The following is a 25,199-nucleotide window of genomic DNA, read 5'->3' as shown; positions in this document are numbered from 1 at the left end:
TTTCCAACCCTACTGGAGCTGGAAGGATCCTTTCCCTAAAAGGCAGAATTCAAGACCTTTCGATTTCAGCTAGCGAGCATGATTTAGGGAGTAAGACCCAGGCTCTGAGTTAGACTGCCTAGGGCTGGCACCAGCCATGATTCTGTGCCTCAGTTTACCTCCTAAGAACAAAAAAGATGATGCCCATATGAAGTTTAGAACAGATCCCAGCAAGGAGTAGGCATCAAATAACTGTTGCTGCTATTGCATTGCTGTTGTTTTGTTAGAAAGCTGCAGGAGGTTTGGGTTGATGTTGTAGCTCACTAATTTTCTTCATTTCCTGTAAACAATTTTAAGTCTGATAGGCCGAAGAATTGAAAAACGTTCCTGAAATTTTACATACTGAGGGCTCTGGTGAGTGTCTCCAGAGTTGGGTTTTTTAAAATAAACATTAAGTCTTGATATGACATTAACCAGGTGCTATAGGGAACCTACGAGAACAATCTAGCACTCACTAAGACATGAGCACAAGTTGGTCTTCCATTTCTTACAGGGAATTCAGCATAAGACATCACCCAAGCCCTAACTGAAGACAATACGCCGTGTCCCTGCAACTGAAATGTATATTATGCATATTTTTATAAAAACATGGTTGAAAATGTTAGAAAAGGGCAAGAGAAGGGTGGGGAGGATGGGTGAGAACCAGAGGCTGCCATTGCCACAGGCAGACATGACTTATTTCATTTTACGTGACTATTTACTTTGATATTGAATAAAAATTGAATTTGTCGCTATAGCAACTGCCATATCACATGGCACCTCTCCTACCTTTAAATCACAGTAAAGTATTAAAACGACAACCGTGAACCAGGGCGATGATATGGGAGTCTTGTATGCTACAGGAGGAAAGGATGGTGTTTCATAATAAACTTGCATTTGTCTATGAAAGGTACCTATAGAAACCTAGAAGAAACTTAACTTATTCTTTAGTCTTTGTGCCTCAGTGTAACAATTAGAAAGCATTTAGACATTCTACTGCAGGACAAACAGCAGGTTATCCCATCCCCTCTAGGCAAATCTCCTTCAGATACAAGATCAGGACAACCCAAACACCACCCCACCTTTGGTAAAGGAATTTATGAATTGCAAATGTCTAAGTCTCTTTCAGGAATCACTCCTCCCCCAGGGTTAACCTAATCAGCTCTCTGAACTAAGTGACACCGATAAGCCCCACCATGGCAGCAATCAGGTGACTAACCCACCCATCTACCTGCTATCCATCACCTGACATCATCAGTACCTGCGCTTGCCTGCCCCTTGTGTTGACGTGGAAGCAGACCACGACCCAATCACCTTAATGATCCTCTCCCATCTAGGGGAATGGTTAAAAGGACTCAACCACAAGCAACCAGGGGCCATTTCCTTGATAGAGTCTGGTGTGGCCATGTGCTTTTTGAGCCATGGTTGTCACCATGCTTCCTGGCTTTGGTTCCCCTCCCCCACCTTGGGGAGGTGAATCTTCTCTCTTCCTTCTCTTTCTCTCTCTAGTTTACTTTTTTTTATTTTTATTTTTATTTTTTTTGAGTTGGAGTCTCACTCTGTCACCCAGACTGGAGTGCAGTGGCCGCTCCCGGCCACCGCAGCCTCGACCTGCTGGGCTCTGGCGATCCTTCCACCTCAGCCTTCCAAGTAGCTGGAACTACATGCACGTGCTACCACGCCCGGCTCATTTTTTTGATTTATGCAGAGATGAGGTCTCACCAAGTTGCCCAGGCGGTTCTCGAACCCGCCGGCTTAGGCAATCCACTCACCTCAGCCTCCCAAAGGCACGGGATTACAGGCTGAGACACCGAGCCCAGCCTAATTTACTTTTAAATAAACTTTTCTTTCTTAACCTTTTTGTGTGTCACAATTCTTTGCAATCTACTTGAATCTCTGGGTTGCCAGCATGCTCCTCCAGCTTGCCAGCCCTGGCGGTGCTGCACACCTCACCTGCGTCTCTCCATCTCACCTGGTCTGTCCAGTGCCCTAACAATCTATATGTCAAGTGTGATCAATTATATCAAATATGATTTTGTGTGATTTTCTTCACGTTTGAGAAATCAGTGCAAGAGCAGTAGGCGGGGCTGGGGACAGCTGTGTCAAAGCCACTGACCAACCTGCCCTGGGGTGGGGGCTTGCACCTCTAACAATCAGAGGCTGGGAAGGTGGAGTCCCCCACCCCCCACAGACTGAATACAGAACAGTGCTACAAATATTTTAATTCAATTTCTTGCTAATTTCCCTTTTTCAAATACAAATTAGGAATATCTACAAGAAAACAGGCTTTTCTTAGGACTGATGCACTTTCAAATTTAAGAGAAAAAATTTCTGTCAAGAAATGCAGATTAGAATCAAATAAAGGGAACATGCAGAAGATGACAGTGAAGGGAAGCCCAGACCTCTGTAGTGTTCCACAGAGCCCACCACATGGACTGACCCAAAAAAAGGCCCCACATGGACCCTAAAGGGGCTCCTTCACTGTCCCCTCATCCTACCATGTCCCCAGCAGGGCTTGGGAATGGTGATACCACATGTTCGCTGAAATGGTACATACTGGGGGACGGGGTATGGAGAAGTGTATTTCTGGAGAAAGGATGCATGGTTTTTCACTGGGATCTCGTACAGTCTGTAACTCCTGGCATACAGCCTTCTGTCCTCTGGTTGCAGCAAGCTAAGTGAAACGTGCAGTCTAACAGTCTGTCCATCTGAGGAGTCCCCAGGTCTCCTTTATCCGGGGTGTCCCCAGGCACTTGTGGCCAAACACATCATCACATCCCAAATTCACTTCATGGTCTCCTTGCCCACGAAGGCCTGAAAAAGGACATTTTCATCTTTTAAAGTTCATTGTACTTATCTTCAGATGCTGACACTTGTTCCTCCCAAAACTCGAATCCACTGTTTTCTCTTCTTTCTGACAACACCCATCTTGGGCCAGCTGGGATTTTCTCCCTTCTGGGACCTGCTCCTCTGAGTTCCAGTTCCAGGGTCAGGACTCTCTGTGCCCCACCAGCCTGGCCTTCTCTGCCACCCACATCCAACACTCCTTCCCTTGGATTTCCAAACACGTGTCCTCATCTACAGGCCGGGGACATTTTTAAAATACTTATTGTGTCCTGCCTTTATGGAACACAATGCCAAGCAGAATGTTCACAGACATATAGTGACTTTGTTATTGTTAGCACTCCCTACGGTGACCCTGTCACTGACAGATAATGAGTTAGTTGAGTCACAGGAGCTCCAGGGGCTGATTATGTTCAGGGATGGTGATGAGGACTAAGCTCTGAATTTTTTTTTTTTCTGTTGCCAAATTCCTAACTAAGGGGCCTGGGGAGTCATGCTCTACAAAGTCTCATCAGATGGGTTTTTATTAACCCTGTATAATGTGGTTTACTTTCCAACCAGACTCTGGCATAACATCACGAAACAGATACAGGAAATGAAAAATATTTTATGACCCTGCAAAGTAATCTCTTGGGGGAAATTTGCATCTGATTAAAAGCTCCTTCTTGAGAATCAGCAGAGGAGCTAGACATTTGCCATCTATTCTCTCGCAGGGCTGCCACCTAGGAGCTTCATCTACATATCAATAAACTTGGCTTCCTCAAGCCACCCCTTGTCTCTGCAGCATTTCCTTTACCGATTTCGAAATTCCTTAGGCAGAGCCTAACTCTTGTTCCTAATTGCCAAACAAGAAGTCTTCTAATCCATCTACTTCCTGCAAGCCCTTTGCTTGGAGATGTCCTGCCTTCCTGGGCCAAAACAATGTAAACCTCACATGTATTGATTCATGAGGGTTTTTTGTCTTTCTAAGATGTATATAACCAAGCTGGAATTCATCCATCTCAGGCACATGTTCTCAGGACCTTATGGGCCTAGTTCACTCACGGTTAGAGTTTGGCACCTTTCACCAGTGGTGGTTCCTCTTGCCCTCACATATTTGTTAATGAGCATGTGACTCATTTACTTTGGTGACATTTTTCCTCCTTTATTAAGTTGTTAAAAGTGGTACTTGAAAGGATGGGCTGACAGCGAGAAATGCATCTTTCTTTACTCTTCTCCCTAAATCTTAACACAATGATGAGAAAGTAGAAGCTATGCTTTTGGAGAAATGCACACTTTCAATAAAATTAACTTTGCAGACTTTGTCTTTTCAGAAATCGACTTTCTGGTGCCAGGTATCAGATGTATCTCATAGTGGCAATCAAGGTTGCCTAAAGTAAAGGGACTTTACAAGGCCTAAGACATCATGCATTGGGCAAGGACTGTAAAAGTCATGAAACTTGTAGTTACAAAAGTTATAACCGCTCAGAGGGAGAGCAGTTGGGGATTCGATCTTCCAGTAAAGTGGGCACTGTCTACAGGGAAGCCAAGGATCCCCTGAAGCTACCCACTGGGAATGCCTAGGAGACAATGGGAGGTACACCCTCCACTACGTCTAAGGAATGTCGTTTGGGAAGGTGCAGGAGAATTAGAATCCTTGCCACGCCCTTCTCTAGGGGCTGTGATCATGTGGGCGGACATTAATGGATCTCTGTGTCACAGGTTCTCCAAGACATCCACAGGTGGTCCATAAGGAAGTCACAGCAGTCATGTGCAACATCTCCAAGAAAAGGGTTTAAGCCAGGACTCTGGGGGGCTACGATGACACACTCACCTAGAGTGTAGGCCCACTTCCTGTCTGTGGGGGGTGAACTTCTCTTAAATAAATCTTTTCTTCTCTCACCTCTGTGTGTTGCAATTCTTTGCATTTGCTCGGATCTCTGGGTTCCCTGCACGGCACCTCCGGCTTGCTGGCCCTGGCAGTGCTGCGCCCCTTGCTCCATCCATTTTCCCTCACCCTGTCCAGTACCCTAACAATACTAAAGGCAAAATGAGATAGAACTATATACACACATTGTACCAATATCCATCTCCTGTTTCTGCTATAACTTGCTATTATAACTCTGTAGAGGTAGCCACTGGGGGAAAAAGTCACTGGGAGAAGAAAGAGCATAGGCCCTCTCTGTTCTATCTGTGCAAGTTCCTGTGAATCTATAATAATTTCAAAATAAGAAGTCAAAAAGTAATGTTATGGTCCAAGTAATGCTCAGCTGCTCACCCTTGATACCAATAAATCAAGGGGCAGGAAACTGGTAGAAGGAAGTTTGTTTCTGCGTTCAAATCCAGGGAGCAGAGCTGAACTCAAGGTCTTTCTCAAATGGTTCTGCCCACCCTTCAGGACTTACAGTCCACTTTTATAGTCCAGAGTTGTCGGTACCTATACGTTAGCCATGTGGCCAGCAGAGCATGGTATAGAATTTAAGTTGCAGCTGCATTTTACATTTAGATACTGATATTTAGAGTAAAGGAAGTTTACAAGGCCTAAGACATCATGCTTCCAAAAATTATACAAGTCACAAAACTTATTTACAATCACATTGGTACCATATAGTTCAAAGAAAGAGAGTAAATAGGGATTTACATCTTTGGGCATAGTCTGCTGGGAAGTCAAGAATCTCCTAAAGATACTGACTAAAGTAAGTGTCTTTAGAGGACTATGGGAGTGCATAGAAGACAAGGGGACTCTCCGGAATGTGCTCAGGAATGTGCAGGAGCACTTAAACCCTTGCCATGTCCTTCTCTAGGGGCTGTGGCAACATGGAGGGACACTAGTGGGTCCCTGTATCAGTAATATTTAAAAAGTTTTGGAAAAAGGAGAAAATTCACTAACAATTCCACTGAGAAATAAAAATAAATTCCTAAGCCCCTTGACTGAACTGACCTCTTCTCGGCCAAGGTGACCTGGAAGAACCTTAAAAACTGAGTTCCCAGTCATGACAGGATGGCAGGTTAGATAGGCCTCGTTTGCCCTCTCCCTCCCTCTCCAACCACCAGTAAGGCTTTCTTCCCTGAGGGTTAAACAGAAACCAGTCCTCTTGATACCAACGGCTGACTCCACCCCACCCCCAGATGCTGCCCCACCCTTTTGCAGCTTCTACATAGCAACTGACCAGTATTCCTTCCTGAGAGGTGACTGTTGACCACAGAGTGGTTCAGGCCAGTCTAACATAGGCTGTGCACACAGAAGGCCTTTGTGTCCTCTGCCTCACCTTCTGAAGGACAGGGCCTCCTTGTGACACCTTTAAACGTTATGTCTCTTCCCCAAAGTGAACATGGGACGCATGCTGCATATATGTTAGCTGGCTATACATGCACATGTCTCCTTCTTTATGAATATTCATAGCTCCTCCTATAACCTGCTGAATATGGATACTTAGCCACCTTGATCAACATAAAGTTTTGCTCCCTTTGTTCTCCCTTCCCCTTCCCCAGAAGTATCTGTTTCCAGCTTCTGACTGGAGGCTACACTGACCAGCCTGTCAGAATGACCACCTGCAGGCTGCAAGCCTTTATGAGAAATAAGGCTCTCCTTTCCAAATGTATAAAACTCTTCATTCTTCGGTTGACACCACTGACTCCATTCCAGACTTGTTCTCTTATTTGCATGCTACATATGTTGCCTTCTGACACATCTGTACACACACATGTTTACACAGCTGCCTTTAAGTTTAGAGTTCTCATAATGTTTAATGGAATAATAGAATTCCAAATTTTTGATTATTATAATATAATATGTTACCTTCCTATAGTTTCATTTTTTTTTTTTTTTTTGTAAAGTTGCTTTTTTTTTTTTTTTTGTTTCCTTACCTGGTGAATGGTCTTCTTAAGCTACCTTTCTGGGAGTAAAATTATTGAGCCAAAGGGTAAAGTTTTTGTTTGTTTGGCTATAGATGAACACCGCCATCCTGCTTTCTAAAAGAATTAAACCAGTTTACCTTGCCTACAATGGAGTATGCATTTGCACGTTTTATCACATTTGATCTTTATTTAAAAAAAAACAAAACAAAGCTGTATCCTTAAGCAATCTTTAATACTAATATTAAAGATGAGACTTTGGAGTAGACTTAGGGTGTGATTAGAACATCTAAGAGTGTCTCACTCTGGTGTGGCTCTGGCATTTTCACCTGCCCAAGAGCCCAATGGGGCCACCCGTCTCATGCAAATCGTTCTGGCTGGAGAACCCTCTGTGAGTCCGTCTGCTCACCAGCTCCTCTCCTCTCCTGTTGGCTATCTCTGCCAGCATTTTTTTCTGACCAGAACCTCATCAGCCATGCTATATTTGATAAGCATGGCAGAGGCAGGACTCAGCTCTACCTAGGACACAGCAAAGCCACGACATGGGAAACTTCTCAGCTCTGCCTGACCTGATGAGCAGAGGCAACTCTTTCCCCACTATTTCTATTGTTCATTCCAGCGGTTTCTTCACCTGCGGGCAAAGGTCCCTCTACATCATGTCATCTCCAGGGTCACACCCAGACCTAATTAACTGGGCATCTGGGGAGTTGGTCAGGAAATCTGCATCTTCACAAGCTTCCCAGAGACTCAAATATACAGCCAAGTCATGCCATGGCTGCTGAAATGTTCCTGCCATTGATTTGGCCTAAGCATGATTTCGATATCCAAACTCCTCTTAGCAATCCTCAAGCAACTGGGAAACAGCTATTTAAAGAAGCAGTGTCTCTTTCAACACATAAGAAGTGACCTGGTGGGAGTCTGGGGAAGAAAATTAAGCTCTTTTCTGATGCGTCACTTATGTGTCTCGATTGTGCCTGCTGGTTGTGTGCTGTGATGACTGTCAGGCAGCCACCCTGCCCCACCCCACCCCTAGGCAACACATATCACACAACAGATTTACACTGTTTATGGGGGTAGACACAGGATCACAGGTTCATAGACTGTTAAGGGAGTTTTGAGATCCACATATTCTTAGCTATAGTATCCTTTCTTGGAACACACTTTTACCTAGAAGCCCCATGAGTTAGATAGGCAAAACAACCCTCAGCCAGTGAACGAGAGTGTGTGTGTGTTGGGGGGTGTGACTGGAACTCACACCCAGCATTCTCAGAGCTCTTGAAACTTTTTGAAGAAGCTTTGAAAAACACACCTGACCTCACCCCACACTAGACAGATAGAAGATCCCCTCCCCAGCGATAGGGAGCTCATCACCACCTGCTAGTCTGAAGTCGAATGACAGCCTTCGGTCTGCTCAGCACTGCCATTTAGCTACTTCTTAAATCCTTCTTACTTCGGTTTTTGAGCCCCTGGAGCTATACTGAGACCCATGGGTTGGCCACTATTTCCTACAAAGTACGGGACAAGGTCACCTTGTAAACTCTCTGTTTCTCACTACAATGAAGACATCTGAGCACAGCTCCTTACCTCAGATACAACTATAGAAGCAGTGCTCGTTGATGTGCCTTCTACTGACAATCATCAGGGCTATTTTTCTTCCAAATTTTTGAGCTTTTCTTTGTGGTGCTCATAGTTTTCTTTTGAAAGAAATATGGTTTTATTAATCTGAATTACATGCAAACATCTTTCAAGTTATCAGAAATTAGATTTTGAAATACATCAAAATACCACCTATCTATTATGGATATGTGTACATACTGTAATCTGCTCATTTCCTTTAAATTTTGTTTTGAGATATTTCCATTTGGTGTAAAAGGTTTTAATTCCACTATCTGTCATCACACATGTGAATCACAAGCATCGGAAAGAGATGCTGTAAATGTTGTTAGACCTCTAGTAATCAGACTTGATTTTACATTCCAGAGTCAGGAATTAGAATTCTAAATACATTTAAAAAAATCAGAATCATCAAAATCAGGCTTAATACTGAATGAGGCAATTAAAATTAGGAAAAAAAATCATTAGCTTTAAAAAATTTTCTCAGTTTGCATGCTTTTCTCCCATTTTTGCTGCCCCAAATCTGCTCTAAATATGCAAACTTCCCTTCCTTGTCAAGAACAACTTCCAGACTAGACACTGGTGAGCAAAAATGAAGTGGAACGTGTAGACATGCTGGACTTGAACACCCACTAAGAATAACAGTCATCAATTCAAAGGTTCCAGAACTACTGTCATTTGAAATGAAAAATTGTCATGTGGAAAAGGACTAGAGCTCCAGGGAGCTGGTCTCCAAGTACTTGGTAGACCAAGGAAGCATCTGGAGGCTGCCAAGAAAACAGGTGGGTCAAGGTGGACAAGTTTTCATGACCAGATTTTAACCGGTGGGTGAGAGAAACGGTCTAGGATGTGATAAATTTCTGTTCCTGGGATGACCAAGCTTCTGCCCCTAGAAATGGCAAAGTCAGTCATCTGTTCACTTGGGGCCAGAGAAGAAAGGGGTCAGACATGGATTAAAAAGTCATTCTCATAGGAATGACGCATCACCAAACATCATCCCACTTGATGACGGTAGAAGGGAGAGGAAGGTCAAGAGGGATGTCGCACTTCCTGCCATACAGGAGAGGCAGGCGCGATCACAGCCTGCTCTCCTATGACTCAAAATGGAAGAGCTGTGCTGTGGAGACATGTCTGCTTTGCTTTTGCCCTCAGCCCCTCTCCTGGAGCCTTGCCCCCATAGCTACCCTCAGGAAGTCAATTAGCCCCTAGCCTGCTGGTCCAGGCAGAGCCCTCCCGCCCACACATGAGAAAGATGGGCATCTGGAGTGGACAGAGGCTGATTCCTTCTGGAGTTCACAAATTAACTAGGTGGCAATGCAAATTTCCATAAATTGGGGCAAGCCACTTCCTAGACACCGACCAATTGTGATGTCGTTTCCATTTGTAAGATGAGGAAACTTCTGGGCAGGGGACAGAAACAGGTTCTAGCAGGAAAATCAAGTGTCCTGCACTCCCCACAATAAGTCTGAGACTCTTCTACAGAGATCTCTAAGGAGAGAAATCTGGGAGGCTGATGGCTATCGCATTTGTTGTTTAGTGAACTGGTAAGGGCTGGAGACGTCAGTTTGGGATCATTACTGTATAGATACCATACAAAGCCAAGGTCTGGATGACATCCCAAGGGGAGAGAGCACAGAGAGAAATGAGGAGAGGACCACATCTTGGACATTCAGATACACAGAAATCAGAGCAAGAGCTGACAGACTTGAAGAGCCCAAAGATGGTCTGCCAGAGGAGCACGGAAACCAAGGTGGGAGATGGCAGGATTTTGTCTCAAGAGGAAATCATGAGCCTCATCCCTCCATGGACCTCCAACCTCCTCTGGAGGGGTGCTCCATGAGGGCAGGGAGTTTGTTTGTTTTGTTTGTGGTTGTAGTTGCAGTTCTTGAAGCCTGCCTTATGGTACATATTCGGCAGATATCTTTTGATGAATGAACCGTACACCAAACTGATACACAGGGTGTATAGGAAAGCCACACTGGGATAGAGTTGGCTAGCCAGCAGTGTGGCCCCATCACCATGTCCTACCTCTCTTTCCTGGAACGGCAGGAATCCAGACTCCAGTCAGGAAGATGGTGTCTGGGTACCAGGCACTGTGCACTGCCTCCCATACAGCCCGGAAGCCTGTCACTCCCCTACCGCCTCTGCCTCTCCAGCCCCTCAGAGGAAAGCCTGCTTCCTGTCCAAAGGACACAGCTCCCAACCCACCACACTGCTACCGCTGTGACCCGAGCATTCCACATGCAAGACAGAACCCGCTTTGGGGCATTCTCTGACCAGGCTACATGAGTGGCTTCCACCTGAATCAATCTGGGCTTGCCCCAATCCTTCAACACCATTATATTCGTACAGGAATGACTTATCACCAAACATTACCCCGTTGACGAGTACAAAAGGGAGAGGAAGGCCAAGGGAGGCATCGCACCTCCCGCCACACAGGAGAGACAGGCAGGATCACAGTCTGCCCTTCTGTGACCTCAAAGTCCCAGGCACTATGGCCCCTCTGCCATCAGTCGCCGCACCTTCCTCGGGATGTGGACAGCTCTTGGGAGCCCCATAGGTTCTTGGTTTCTTTCTCACCCGTCATTGATGGTTAAATATACATCAAACTACAGGGGGGGCGGGACGCAGGGGGAAGACCAGTATGCCTCCAGCTGTCAAATGCCCCATAAATCCAACCTGAGCCAGAAGGCTTCAAGGAAACACCAAGAACAGTCATGGACGTTAGGGCCCTTCACACATTTTCTGAAAAGTTTCCATTAGCCATTGGTTGCTTTCCCCTCCTGCACTCTGCCCATCCTTTAACTGAAACGCGGACATTTTCAGAGCACTTAAGCTGTTCTTGAGCGCACACTACCCAGGAAGTACAAGAGCCTCCATGTGGGGAGAGCTGCCAATTAAGCAGGTTCTTATTTCAAGAGCCCGAGACTCAGAACTGGTGAGGAGGAGATTTCCCCACAGAAGCGGCTGATCTTTAAGTGGCTCCGCAGAGGCCATCTCTGCTGCGTGGCAAGAACACTCATAAATAAGCACTCCTTAATAGTTAATTATCTTTAATGGCGAGTGCTGTGAAATCTGCAATCTCAAACACGAGAGCATAGATTGGTTTCAGTCCACGCTGACTTACGAGTGGCAACACAGCACTCCTGAGAGGAAGCACGTCCCCTGTTCTGTGTACAGTTCATTAAACTGTCACGCAGTGGGGAGGGCAGCCATCGGTGAAGTGGGAGGAGGTGGGTGCCAGAACTCTAATTGCTGTTGGAGCGTGCGGCTGAGAACCTCTTTCTGATACCAACACAGCACTAGGGTTTGGACACGCTAGGGTTTGATAGACTTTAAATGATATGATGGAAACATTCATTCTTTTAAATTTCCTTTCCCAAGACTATGTCTTTAAATAATGAAGATAAAAGTGTGCCCCCACTGAATCCTGGGAAGGAAGAATTATTCCTTCTAGGCTTACTCATTTTCACACATTTAGCAATTGTGAAACATCTGAAGAAAAAGTACATGTTTTCTGAAGGTCTCTCTGTTTTTATCACCCATGACTGCTCTTTTCTTGGGGAGACAGTGAATTGTGATTTCAAAGGCAATCTAAAACATTGTCAGATTTGCCAGGCTCCATAAATCAGTATTTCCAACCAACAGCAGGACTGAACTTGTACCAGCTGGTCTTCCTGCACGTCAGCAGGACATTAGGTTGAATTGACCTGCAGCTCCAGCCTCTGCTCTTGAGGCCTTCACCAGAAGGAGGCCAACACCAGAGACCACAGACCAGAGGGTATCCCCTCCTGTTACTCACCGACCCCATCCCGGTTTGAAGAATTTTCAGTCCAGAGGTTTTCTCCAGTTTATCTTTGTTGTCAACTGTTAGGAAAAATTAAAAAGTACAAGAGTCAGCTAGGAGAAGTCATTGGTCTCTGAGCATTTTCTGCTATTGAAGAGTTCAATTAAACTCCTGCTTGGCCTGCCTCATTTAACAGAAGCATTGTAAATAGGCATGGAGTGAAAACATGCGCATGAGGCTGCGTCTTCCCACTGACCAGCTGGTCTACTTGAAGCAGGCACTACTGTGTGTCTTTGGTTTCATCTATGCAGAGATGTCATACCAGGAAGTTCACAGAATTCTTGTACATACTCAGTGAGAAGTTGTGTGCAGCCATGCTCTATAGACTGTAAAGTCTTCTTTTAACATTATATAATAGTTATATAACTATGAAAAATGTTTCATTCACCAGCATTGGGTGCCAGTAAAAAGACTCATGAGAAGGTAAGGTTGAAGTGTGTATTCAGGTCATTAATGCTGGGAGCTATTTTATTCTCTCTTATTCATGCCTGGACAAGAAACATTCTATAATAATTTAGCTCCAATAAAAGCCTCATCCTAGTTTGCTGCTAACTCAGAATGAGGAAGACTTTCAGAGAATGAATTACACTCAATATCATACCAAGAGAAATGAGCTTTGGAAACAATTAGCATATGTAAATGAAATCTCAGTAATCCTAAGGCTAACACAGCAAGCCCACCTGCCCCACTTCACAGAGGGGAAGTGTGTCACAAGGCAATTGACCTTGGCTTATGATTCTGTAGAAATATTCTTTTGGATAAAGCCCCTGTCACTCTGGAAATTAAAATAAGGAAAAATAGAATTTTATTGCAAACCCTATGAATGAAGAGTGCGTTGCAATTGTGATTAATACAGAATGAGATAGCAAGAAAATAGCAATTACTTTCACCTCTTATTGTAATACACCTACGTTAATCTTGGGTAATGAAATTATATCTTTAGAAGGATACAAATGAGATTCTGTTAGAGCCTGCTTCCTCACCTTTAGGGCCTTTTCATTGTCTTATGGAAAGTTTTTCCCTTTAAACAAATGAACATTATTTTTTTTACATATAGGTAATTACTTACTGCGCTGAAAGAATGAGGCAGATATAAAGCAATCTGCATTAAAGCAAAAGCACTTTGATACTTTAGGATGGGGTGGGCACACTGAGGGAGGGAGAAAGAAAGGGGTGATGGCACAGACAGGTGTAAACTCTCAATGGCAAGAGAATATTTTTTAAAAAGAGATAGAGCACAAAGCCATCAATTTTAGTGTCCTTCTACAAAGAAAAGAAACATTTTACTGAGAGGTAAGTTTTTTGGGGGTGGGATAACAGGGGACCTTTTTAAGTAGGCTGAGGAACAGGCAGCTCACACTAATGCAATTTTGATATGCTCCAGTTATTTCTATAGAGCAGTGATGGATTTTGGTCAGGAATGAAAAAGGCAACCTGGCCAATAATACTATAGCATAATCCCATCCGGGGATTAGCAAACTTTTCCTATAGTGCACCAGAGAGTAACTACTTGAAGCTTGGCAGGTCAATGGTCTCTGCTTCAGCTACTCAGTACTGATCCGTAGTGTGAAGGCAGCTGCAGACCACACCTAAGTGGACAGTCGTGGCTGTGTTCCAGTAAAACTTTATGCCAGCAGACGGTGGGCTCAATTGGACCTGCAGGCTGTGTTTGTCCATCCCGGCTCCAGTCTGTTCTCTGCACTGTGCCCAGGATTTCATGAGCATCAGTCTCAAGGTTTCCATTCTTCACCTCAACTACTTCCCAGGCGCCAAATCTAGACTCTCTGGTGACCCTTTGCAGTCCTTCACTGGTGTCTCTAGCAAGTAGGGCAAAGTTTCCCCTGTCTGTCCTGAGGTCCGCTGCTCTCCTCATTCAGATATCTGGTTTTTCAGTTCATTTCAGGTGCTCTCTGTCCTCTGCCAGCATGCTCTGCTAAGCTTCTCAGTCTGGTGAAAACACAGTCCTCTTTTCAGCCAGTTCCTGCCCTACCTGTGCTCAGAAGCACCTCCCCCCTCCCCTCAGCCTCCTCAGCAACCTGTTCTTGTGTGTCTCACAGCCAGTGGGGGGCATGGGCTCACTGCTCCCTCCCGCCCTGAGAAATCTCGAATTGTAGCACTTGTTAATTTCTGTGGTGTGACTAATCCTACCAAGGTTGACTTCAGTGCTCATGTGAAGCCGCTAAACATGAATGGGAAGAGATGGCATCGTCTTAGCCTATTTGCATTGCTATAAAGGAATACTTGAGGCTGGGTGATGTATAAAGAAAGGAGATTTGTTTGGCTCACGGTTCTGCAGGCTACAAGAAGCACCACATCAGCATCTGCTCTGTGAGACCTCTGGACGCTTCTACTCATGGCAGAAGGGGAAGGGGAGTTGGTGTGTGCAAATCACATGGGGGGAGAGGACGTGAGATGGGGTGGGAGGTGGAGGGTGGAAGGGAAGAAGGTGCCAGTTTCTTAAACAACCAGTTCTCTCAGAAATGAACAGAGAAAGAACTCTTCTTTACCAGGACAGCACCAAGCTGTTTGTGAGGGATCCACCCCCACGAGCCAAGCCCCTCCCACTGGGCCCCGCCTCCAACATCGGGAATCCAATTTCAACATGTGACTCCACTGGGCTAAACAAACCATATCCAGACTGCAGCAGATGTGCTGAGGCACACCACTCTGGGCACCATGGAATATTACCACCATGCAGATAGATGGCAGCCAACAGAAATAACCTCACATGCACTGATGATAGTAAAGTGTAGTAAACTGATCATGAAATAATGAGTTTGAATATTTATTCCCTTTGTTCTTAATCTACTTTATTTAGCTGTAAGTTTGTATAATTTAACTTGTTACAGTGGCTATGTGTTTACTAACTGGCTCACAAAACTCCTGAAAAGTAAAAATTAGTTCTATTGAGCAAGTACAAACTGTCCCCAGCCCTGCCAGTATTGTATTTTGCTTAAACCCAAAGTTGAGGTCTTAATGTGGTCTATTTCCTTGCTTCTGAAATGCACGTTTTCCACCCATGTACCATGTCTGAAGTCAGGTTTTAGTCACTGCACAGATGTGGTGGTGATTCCTGGTTGTTCCCACCACTGTGGGTCAGGCAACACCATGCACTGTCAGAGGCCATTCAAGGAAGGGAAGAGTCTTGTTCTACCTGAACATCTTCTACTGGCCCCTCCCAACAAGGCCAGGAAGGTACCACATCAGAACTCTGGAAAGGGCGTTGGCTGTGCGGCCCACAATTACTTAGAAGATGGTCTTGTAGTCCACAGTGGAGTGCTCCAAAGAAATGCTTTGCCAGCAACACTGCAGCGGCCTGATGAGCATTGTCGTCATGGGAAACCAGACATGGTATCATGGAGGGACTCAAAGAAGGGCGCTCTCTGAACATGAACCGCGTTCAGAATTCTTTAACCTGTTGATTGCTCAAGTTTTCTTCTGAGGTGTGTGCAAGAGTGATTTTTGTTGAACGAGTCTGAAAGAGTTCACCCAATAAACACAAGGTCATTCTAAGCAGTTACAAAACATTTGTTGCAGTTTAATTGTACTGTCTTTGCCCACTGAGTGGCATGTGACAGCCTCTGAGTCGAGGAGACCCAGCATGACAGTGTGGTGAGTTCAGTACCTGTCTCCCAGGCTGATTGTGAGACTCTTAAGGGCAGAGTTAGGACCAATTCAACTTCGTTTTTCAGGGTCTGGAACTGTGCCTTGGTGTTTAAGTGCTTGTGTTCTTTCTCTAGTAAGAAAACTCACACTCCAGCACCATAGCCAGCATGCCCTGCTGTGCTGCTTGACTAGCCTCTCAAAACCAGCTTGACCTTTAAAAAATTTAGTTTGGTCAGCTTAAAACCATCAGTAATTGAGGCAAACAACCTCAATTAGTGTTGTCTTTAAAGTATTAAGGCTTTTTTGTTTTAAAGCACAAGGGACTGGTTCATTCTTGAACTAATCGCAGAATGAAGTAGAAGTCAAATTCTAAAGAGTAAAGAATTTTTTAAAATGAAGCTGGTGACTGCTAAATACTTGCTACATGCCAAGCGCTGAGGAAAAGCACTGTTCATACTTTATCTTATTTAATCCTTAAAACCACCCATTACACAGGTTCTACTATCCCCATTTTAGAAATGGGAAGTTGAGGAAAGGCAGTGCGTGGCATCGCTGAGAGGAGGCAGGTCTGTCTCTCTCCAAGTTCCTGCCCTTTTGCCCAGACCCACTTCCTGACACGTGCCTGACACTTAGGAGCTTGGGGAATTTTGAGAATCTTGCCCTGAAGAGAAGGGGCTGGAAAATAATGATTCAAATTCATCCTAAAAGTTGTCCCTGGGTCCTGATTGATACACTCTGGGGGAGCACACGTCAAAAAAGTGGTGGTGGCGAGCAGTAGTCTAAAGCCATGCTTCCCAGGCAGTCCTGGACCAATTGTGGAACTGGGTGGAGGTGGACAGGCCCACCAGGGTAGAGGTGAACAGGGCCACCAGGTGGAGGTAGACAGGGCGACCAGGTAGGGGAGGTTGGAACCAGGAAAAACGCAGAGGTACAGCTATAGGGGGCCCCTTGTCCAACCATCTAGTAACTGGTTTTTTCCTAGTGTTTGTCAGGATGGCTCAGACTGAGGCTGTGGTCCCATTGCTCCATGTCACTCAGTGTAGAGACTGGTGAGATGCAGACTCTCTCCCTCCAACAGCATGCACTCTCCTGCCCCCGCAGGACCACATGGGCCAACCTGTCCAGACAGCGATCTCTGCGCCTCTGAGACTCCTCTCCAACACCTGTTTGCCTCATTCTGCAGCCTCTGCAGGGAGCCCTGCCTCCGTGTTCCAGGAATCCCTGGTGGTTGTGTACGGATTGCAGGGTTTGTTTTGTCGATTGGCCATTTGTTTCATTACAATCATTTGTTTCACCCTTAGAATGGCACAAGTTCTGCTGCAGCTGCAGTTTCCAGAACTTTACACAGACCCGAGAACCCACCTCCTCTTTCCACAGGCATTTGTCCACTTTAGTCTTTAAAGCCCTGTGTAACCCCCAGCTGTTCCCAAGTCATGTCCTCTTATGAGTGGAAGTGGGAGTACAGCCACACGTGCACTAATGGGGAGTTACAGGTCAGCACTTCTCAGTCTTGGACAGCGTTTTCAGTGAGGGTGAAGAGCGGGTCTCAAGTCAGCAGGACTTGCATGGAGTCACTTGCACCATGCCTCCCGCTGGTGGTCTAGAACATGTTACTTCACCTCACAATGCCTCAGTTTCCCTGCATGGAAACTGTTGAGTTCCAATTCTAGCTTTACGTGTAACTGTGATGATGATGTCGGAGCCTCTGTGTACCACGCACAGCATGGGTTTTGGCACACAGCAGACAGTTCACCCATGTGTCTGCCTGACAGTGATGGTTTTACTGGATCTGTAATGTGGCCAGGCCCCTATTACCCCCTAGCAAGAAGGTGCTATGTCCGCTCATTGTTTTAAAATGCCAGGCATTTCTGGTCTCTGTCACTATTAATTGGCTGATTGGTGCTTCTATTCATTCTTCAGAGACCAAATGTCAGCTAGAGCATCCCTCGGCGGCTTTGTTCTAGATGTCTCAGTTGTCAAGGTCTTCCTCTCATAAAGAAACGATGGTGTCCCCCTCAACCCACACTCAGAGCCACAGGACTGGGGTTCCTTCCGCTTCCACATGACGTGAAGCTGGCCTGGGGATTCTCCCGGTTTCTTCTTTGGGATAGAGTTTCTGCTCCTTCCACTGCTTCCCAAAAGAGGGAGTTTAGATCCCTTGACTTTGGGGGACTTTGTAAAAACATCATTTCCTGGCTGCTTCCAGACTTTTGAATTGAAAAAAAAAAATCCAGAAGTGGGGTCTAGTAAATCTACATTTAAAAACATTTGCTCCCATCTCTTACCACCAGTTTACTTTTTAGTATTAGTCAGATTTAGATATCGTTAAGTGAGAGCATTATCCTTTCTCCATCGCTTCCTCTCATTCATTCATGCATTCACTCATTCAGGTGTTGCATATCAATAAGGAAGCAGATCCATATGGTCCAGCAATCCCTCTTCTTGGAATAGGCCTAGAGCAACATAAATTGCTCTACCAAAAAGACACCAGCACACACATGTTCATTGCAGCACTATTCACAATAGCAAAAGTGGACTGGATAAAGAAAATGTGGTACATATACATGATGGAATATTATGCAGCCATAAAGAAGAGCAAAATCATGGCCTTTGCGACAACATGGATGCAGCTGGAGACCATCATTCTAAGTGAACTATCACAGAAAAAAAGAACTAAATATTGCATGTTCTCACTCATTAGTGGGCTCTGATCACTGGTCACACAAGCACCAGGGTAGGATCAGCAGATGCTGAACACTGCTAGGGGAGAGAGGAAGGAAGGAAGGAGGGAGAGGGATGCGTTACCACACACTGGATACTGGGTCCACTATCAGGTGGAGAGGAGGCCAGCTAGAAGCCCAAACTTCACCTGCATGCAACCCACTTTTGTGGTAAATCTCCACTTGTACTCCAAACTCTAAAATTGAAAAAAAAAAAGCAGAGGTCTCAGCTAATTGAGTCGACATCCTGATAAGTGGGGGTGGGGAGGGAATTGAAGGAAACTCCCATGTGTGTCTGTGATAAGAATGGGAAGCGTGGGAGGGCAGGTAATGGGTGGAGAGTGACTGAGAAAGGACCCCTGTACCCAGCTCCTTTCTGAGAGAGGAGCAACTGTCCTGGTGGCAGCAATATGGAGGGCTGTCATCTCTCAGGACCTGGACTCCAGTTCTTACGGACGTCACCTGGGAGTGGGCTGTCTGTCTCTTACATGTGATGGGTCAGACTGAGCAGGTGCCCACCATGCTCCAGGTCTTCACCATGGAAAATGGCCTCAAGTCCTCACCTGAACTCGTGCTTCAAACTAAGAATGGCATCTGGGCCTCTGTTAAAATTCACTTGGCAGTGTCTGCTCCATCCTGTGATCCTACAGTCCTCACCCAGAATGCAGGATGTTAACTCCTCCCATAAGGAAGCCGTCTTTATGTCCATCGAAATAACAGTAGAAACAAAAATGACTAAGACTGACCCAGGAAGAGTAGCCTGTGGTGTGGACTAGTGAACTGCCTTTCAGATTTACATGAACCCACACATTGGTTCTATAGCTTCGGTTGCTCACCAAGTGGTGAGTCTACCCCACAAGACATCACTCTGCCCACACTTCTCCTCATCTTCCAGAAGGGCACTCCGGGCAGCCCCATGAACTGGTGAGGTTAAGGTATGTCAGGGCTCTGGCATTCCCTCTGATATCTTCAGGGTGGCTCCTCCACAGAGGGAAAAGGAGAGGGCTTGGTATGAAGCACCCAGAGAGGCCGCAGGCCCTGGCGGTGCCCACTTCCTTTCCGAGGCTGTGCACATCATCTGTTTGATAATGCACCCAAGAACCATGCCAGGCATCTACATGTAACTCGCTACTCCACTTTGAGAAACTCCATCATCATCTGGAAAGCCCAATAGCACCCTGAAGAGGTGCTAGGGGATTCTCACAAGGACAGAATCCAGATTCCAGAAGCTCCTACTTTCCAGCTTTTTTTCAGAGAAATTTCTGTGGAGATTGCTGACTGTTTTTCAATTGCATCTGCCAGCTCCCTGGACCCTATGGAATAATGGGGTACCCATGGGACATCAGCCTATTTAAAGTGGCTTTGTGCTCTTCTGTGACCTATTACCAGTCTCAGACTTCAGTTCCTTTTTAGCAATGCCTGTCCTCACTCTCTATTTCATTTTTTGACTTTGAAATTTCTCATTGGTGAGGAAGATAGAAAAATAGAGAGGCTGCCTGATTCTGCCTTTTTCCTAGGGTTTGTCAATGTTGTACCATGTGTTCTAAGCAATACAGCTCTTCTGTTTGCTGCTTCATTTTTTTAGTTCAAATATACATAAAAGGAAAGCCATGCCCAGCAGTCTTCAGCATTATTTGAGTCTTGGTTCATCCTGGATATCCTGCCGATGTTATTCCTACACACCCATTACTTTAAAATATTCCTCCCGAGAGTTCACTAAACAGTCGTGTGGATCTCCTTTTATATATCACCATGTTTAGTGGTACTGTGATGTGTTTTATCCCTCCCAGATGTCTGACAGCACCCATGTCAGGGCATCAGAAGTGATATGACTTCTTCCCTCATGTGTCTAAACAAGGACTCATACTTACTTTTCTTCTGGAAACATTATTTAAGTCTGGGGTACATATCTCAACATTCTCTTATTATTATTTCTTTGTGAACTCCGTGATGACATTGTCATTGTCTTCTGGTCATTTTTGGTGGGAGTTAGGAGAGGAAAAGTCTTGCTTTATCCAACTGCTCAGTCAAATTTCTGTCAGTTATTTTTGTTTTTGTTTTTTTGCCAAGTTCTGGACTTTTGAGTCTGTGAGTGTATGGCAGACCAGGGTCTGGAGACACAGTGGGAGAAATTGCTTTAATAAAGGCAGAGAACAACGTAGAAAGCCCATTTTTTATCTTCATGGGAGACAAAAAGGGTTTCCAAACACAAAAAAGAAGTCCTTTAAAATTAAATTCACTAGATGAAGGATATGCAAATTACCTGAAGAAGCGGAACCCTATAATGTTCTCAAAATTCTGCAATAGCCTATTTAATTAGTATTTTAATTTATCAGACTAATTCTTTGCACTTGACAATTTATGCAGTATTCCATATAATTAAGCACGTAGCTACAGTGGAATAATTTTGCCTACTCTCTTTATCCCCATTATTTTAACTGGAAAGAATGTGCAGAAGTCTCTTCTGCAATCTAAATTACAATGGGGACAACTTAATGGCTTTGCTCTGTTAGAAAGTAGGAGGAGCGCCTGGGGTGAAGCTGTCACTTGGGAAGTCTGACTGGCTTTCTGGTCAGCATTGTTTGTTTCCCTCAGGAAAGGTCAAGGGCCTTATGGATGCAGACTGGTTTACGGCTGAGCTGAACCTCCTGCTTCTGGGACAGAGAGCTGCGTCTTAAACAAGCTGCCTCCACACTGCCACAAGAGACCCCGATGGCAGGGACTGAGTAAATCATCCAGGTCATGTGGGGACTTGTGACTGGATCCATTGGCACCTTGCCCCAAGGTCAGCCATATTGAAATTGGCAGCCCCCGCCCGTGCCCCCTTCATATTGTGTGTGGAGTGCACCCAGCCGATGACTTTTCTTAGAGAGGAAGTCAGGCCTGGGAGATGGAAGAGGAGGGCAAGATGTGGAAGAGAGTCAATTCAGTGCACTGAGCCTAGGTCAGCTCCTCCTCTTCTGTACCAGGACATGGGGTGACCACAGACCCACAGGAGACCGGGTGAGGTGTGGGCAGGTAAAGGGTATGTACACCTGCTCCAGGTAAGGTGGCAGAACCGAGATAGCTGGGAATCTAAAACATAAAATACATCAGTGCTTAGCCATTTCAGACAACCCTCTTTCCACTTGGGCATTTTCTGAAATCACACAGGGCCCAAGGATGCCCCCCTCCCCACACTGCTGGAGGCATGAGTAAAAGCTGTCCTTCCCACAGAGTGGGCTTTCCCAGGCTCTCCTCAATGGTAACAGGTAGTCTATGAAAAATGGGGTGTCAGCCGGGCTCGGTGGCTCAGCCTGTAATCCCGTGCCTTTGGGAGGCTGAGGTGAGTGGATTGCCTGAGCCCGCGGGTTCGAGACCCGCCTGGGCAGCGAGACCTCATCTCTACAATAAATAAAAAAATCAGCTGGGCATGGTAGCGCATGCCTGTAATTCTGGCTACCTTTGGAAGGCTGAGGCGGAAGGATCACCGGAGCCCAGCAGGCAAGGCTGTGGTGGCTGGGAGCGGCCACTGCACTCCAGTCTGGGCAACAGAGTGAGACTCCAACTCAAAAAAAAAAAAAAGGTGTCTGTTCAGATAAGTTTGGGAAATAGAGCTAAATAAGCCTAACACATTTTTAAAGACGTTTAACCTTCTCGGAGCCTTTGACACGCCACTGTGTATAGTTGTCTTCCAGGCGCTGGGGCACTGCAGCTTTTCAGGACCAAGGACAGTGTCAAGGACAGGCCGGGAAAGAAGGTCGTATTCCATCCTGACCTGCCTTTCAGTGGACTGGGGACTCACTATTGTCTGATGTGTCCTGGCCCCACTCTAAGGTTCCAGAACCTGCTAACATTATGTTAAGAATGAAATGCCATGTAGAGTGATGATGCATTAATCTTTCAGCAAATACGTACTACGCAGCAATGATGTGCAAAAACAGAGATAAGACTGCCCATTGGTCAGAAAGGCCTGAAAGCTAGGATGGAAGCTGTCCGGTGGTCACTCTGGGATCCTGGGCCATGGCCCCAGGAGGGGGAGGGCAGGCTTAGTGTGCCACTGTGGCAGTGGCAGACTGGCCCTGGAGGCAGGGTTGGGGTGGGGAGAGCAGGTGTCCTCATAGCAGCTGGAGGGAGGCACAGGGTGCGGGGGGGGGGGAGGGAACCTGGGCTGCCAGGCCTCCCCGTAGCAGATTTTCTTAAATGGGTAAAATAATCTTTCTCTGTAGAGACCTTTCTGTTCCTGAGGTCCCTGTGTCATACAGGGTGCTGTCCCGAGACTGTTACCTGGGAGAACGCTCTGGGTGGATCGCTGAACTCTCTGGGCAGATCACTGTGAACATGGCTGTGTGTGGCTTTCTGTGACTCTAATCTGAGCATGACCTGGAGACACAGCCCCTTCAAGAATAGCCTGCACCTTTCCCCAATACTCTCTGCAGTCAGCCCCTCTGCTCAGAAGTGGTTTTGGCCAAACAAGAGCCCTTTGCAATAAGATGCCCTGGGAGCAGGAGAGAGCCTGGGTCCTGGATCCTCAGCTGGTTTCACTTGCAGCGTTGAATCTGCCTCTTTGGTCTCGGTCCCACTGTGGCACATGTTACCCAGGGACCCGGGCTGGGGCTGTCCCTACCTCTCCTTGCTTGTCCTCCCTCAAACTCTCAGGGGGCAAGGATAGATAACATGGTAGCGGCTAGTGATGGCCATAGTAGCAATCTGTGTTTTTTTTCCCCTCGCATCTGGGCTGATTTCACACTTTAGATGTGGCAGTTTTTAGACATAACACTCACTTCAAGATGGGTGTGGTGGCATCTGGGGCAATATGTGGCTGAGGCCATGCAGCTCAAGGGTTAGAATGTGGGTTCAGCTCTGTCTCTTACTCGCTGAGGCACCTCAGGAAAATTCCTCTATCTTTCTGAACCTCGGTTTCTTCATCTGCAAAATGGGTTGCTGAGAGGCAGAAGTGAGATGAGACTGAAGAATATTAATTTCACCCTCATCGCTTCTCTGAGGATGGCCCAGAGTCACAGCCCTGCACCTTCCCCAATCCTCTCTGCAGCCAGCCCCAGCGCTTGGAAGGGGTGCTGGCCAAACATGAGCCCTTTGCAACTAGATGCCCTGGGGACAGGCAGGAGCCAGGGTTCTGGATCCTCAGCTGGTTTATGGCCTCAGAACTTTTCTCTTTTCTACCTGTGTTCACTCCTGGGTGCTTCACTTAGTCCTTAAGCTCTAAGCAGCATCTCTCTGCAGTTAGAACCATTTTCTCTCCTCTGACATCATCCTTTCTGGTGATGTGGTATTCCTACCTGTCTTCCTGCCATTACCACTAGGATGTCTCATGGGTGTCTCTAGCCACATTTCTGACTTCGCCTACTTCCCCACACCTGGTCCTTGCAAGTTCCCTACCCTGACAGTAGCTCAGACCAACACCCCAGAGCCATGTTCATCTGTCTCTTGGCATTGCGCATCCATTTCCTCAGGAAGTCCTATTGGTCCACCATCAACACACACGTTGGATCTGACCACTCTACCCACGTTCAGGCCACCAGGTTCTCTAGTGCGGATCTCACAGTGAACCCAGCAGAACTACCTGGTTCTATCATCCACAGGGCCAGCCTGACCTGGAAGGGCCACCCAGGCTGAGCTGAGCTGAGCCACAGACCTGTCCACCCCTTGCACTGGTACATCCACCATACAGGCTCAGGGAAATGTTCTCTGCACCCCTCCACCTCCTGCTCTGGAAGCCACATGCTGTCTCCGGCTTTGTGTGCCTGGGAGTGGGAAGGGTCTAAACAGTGGAAGCACTATGGTAGGAGAAAAGACTAATTAACGTGTCAAATCCTGCTGTTCAGATAGCAGAAAAGCTAAGGATTTCTGCATCAAAAAGTATCATTTCTGAGCAATGCTGAGCATCTACTCACACATTTCTTAGCATTTCGGTTCATGGCTCTGAAGGATCCGTGGCTGTATTTGGGAGGAGGGAAGCATTCTGCAACACTACACAATTCCTCTTACTTTTACATCTTTATGTATGTCAATCTAGACATAACATATGTGAATCACACTACTGGCTCCTAACATCAGCAGCTACATGGATATTGAAGCTAGAATTGCACCTATTGTATTTTTATAAAAATATTGACTGCAATTTGATTACATTTTCATAAAATAGAATTAAAATTCAGCTTTATTCAAATACTCTTGATTGAAGACCTTGATATTTATGTTTATATTTTGTTTTATAATTTTAATCATTCATTTTACTTTTTTGAATAAAAACACTTTTTGAAACACATCATTTTAATTTTCTTTTTTTTTTTTTGAGTTGGAGTCTCACTCTGTCGCCCAGACGAGTGCAATGGCCACTCCCGGCTACCGCAGCCTCGACCTGCTGGGCTCCGGTGATCCTTCCGCCTCAGCCTTCTGAGTAGCTGGAACTACAGGTGCGCGCTACCACGCCCAGCTAATTTTTTTGATTTATTGTAGAGATGAGGTCTCCCAAGTTGCCCGGGTGGGTCTTGAACCCGCGGGCTCAGGTAATCCACTCACAACAGCCTCCCAAAGCGCAGGACTACAGGCTGAGCCACCGAGCCCGGCTGCATTTTACATTTCTGATGGAAGTACTTTTACATTTTGTGTCCCGTGTGCCATTATGGTTGAACCATTTGTCTAAAACACTAATCTTAGCCGGGCTCGGTGGCTCAGCCTGTAATCCTGCGCCTTTGGGAAGCTGAGGTGAGTGG

At 46.0% G+C, this 25,199-nt stretch overlaps 1 protein-coding gene across 1 annotated transcript in view; it reads right to left on the bottom strand.

The window, feature by feature from the left end:
• Window positions 1-4,541: 4,541 nt before the first annotated feature.
• The window catches only part of LOC103267246 (receptor-type tyrosine-protein phosphatase N2-like), a gene marked incomplete at its 5' end in the record, with an annotated part of 321,627 nt that continues 300,969 nt past the window's right edge, over window positions 4,542-25,199 (bottom strand). Inside the window, 2 exons of the mRNA XM_008064845.2 lie at window positions 4,542-4,871; window positions 12,113-12,177. Coding sequence (XP_008063036.2) covers window positions 4,542-4,871; window positions 12,113-12,177 — 395 coding nt within the window. The remainder of the gene's footprint in view (window positions 4,872-12,112; window positions 12,178-25,199) is intronic.

Source organism: Carlito syrichta, unplaced genomic scaffold (assembly GCF_000164805.1).
Source record: "Carlito syrichta isolate Samal-C Ts95f unplaced genomic scaffold, Tarsius_syrichta-2.0.1 Scaffold308084, whole genome shotgun sequence".
NCBI classification, from domain to species: Eukaryota; Metazoa; Chordata; class Mammalia; order Primates; family Tarsiidae; genus Carlito; species Carlito syrichta.
This window is presented reverse-complemented; position numbering and strand designations above follow the sequence as displayed.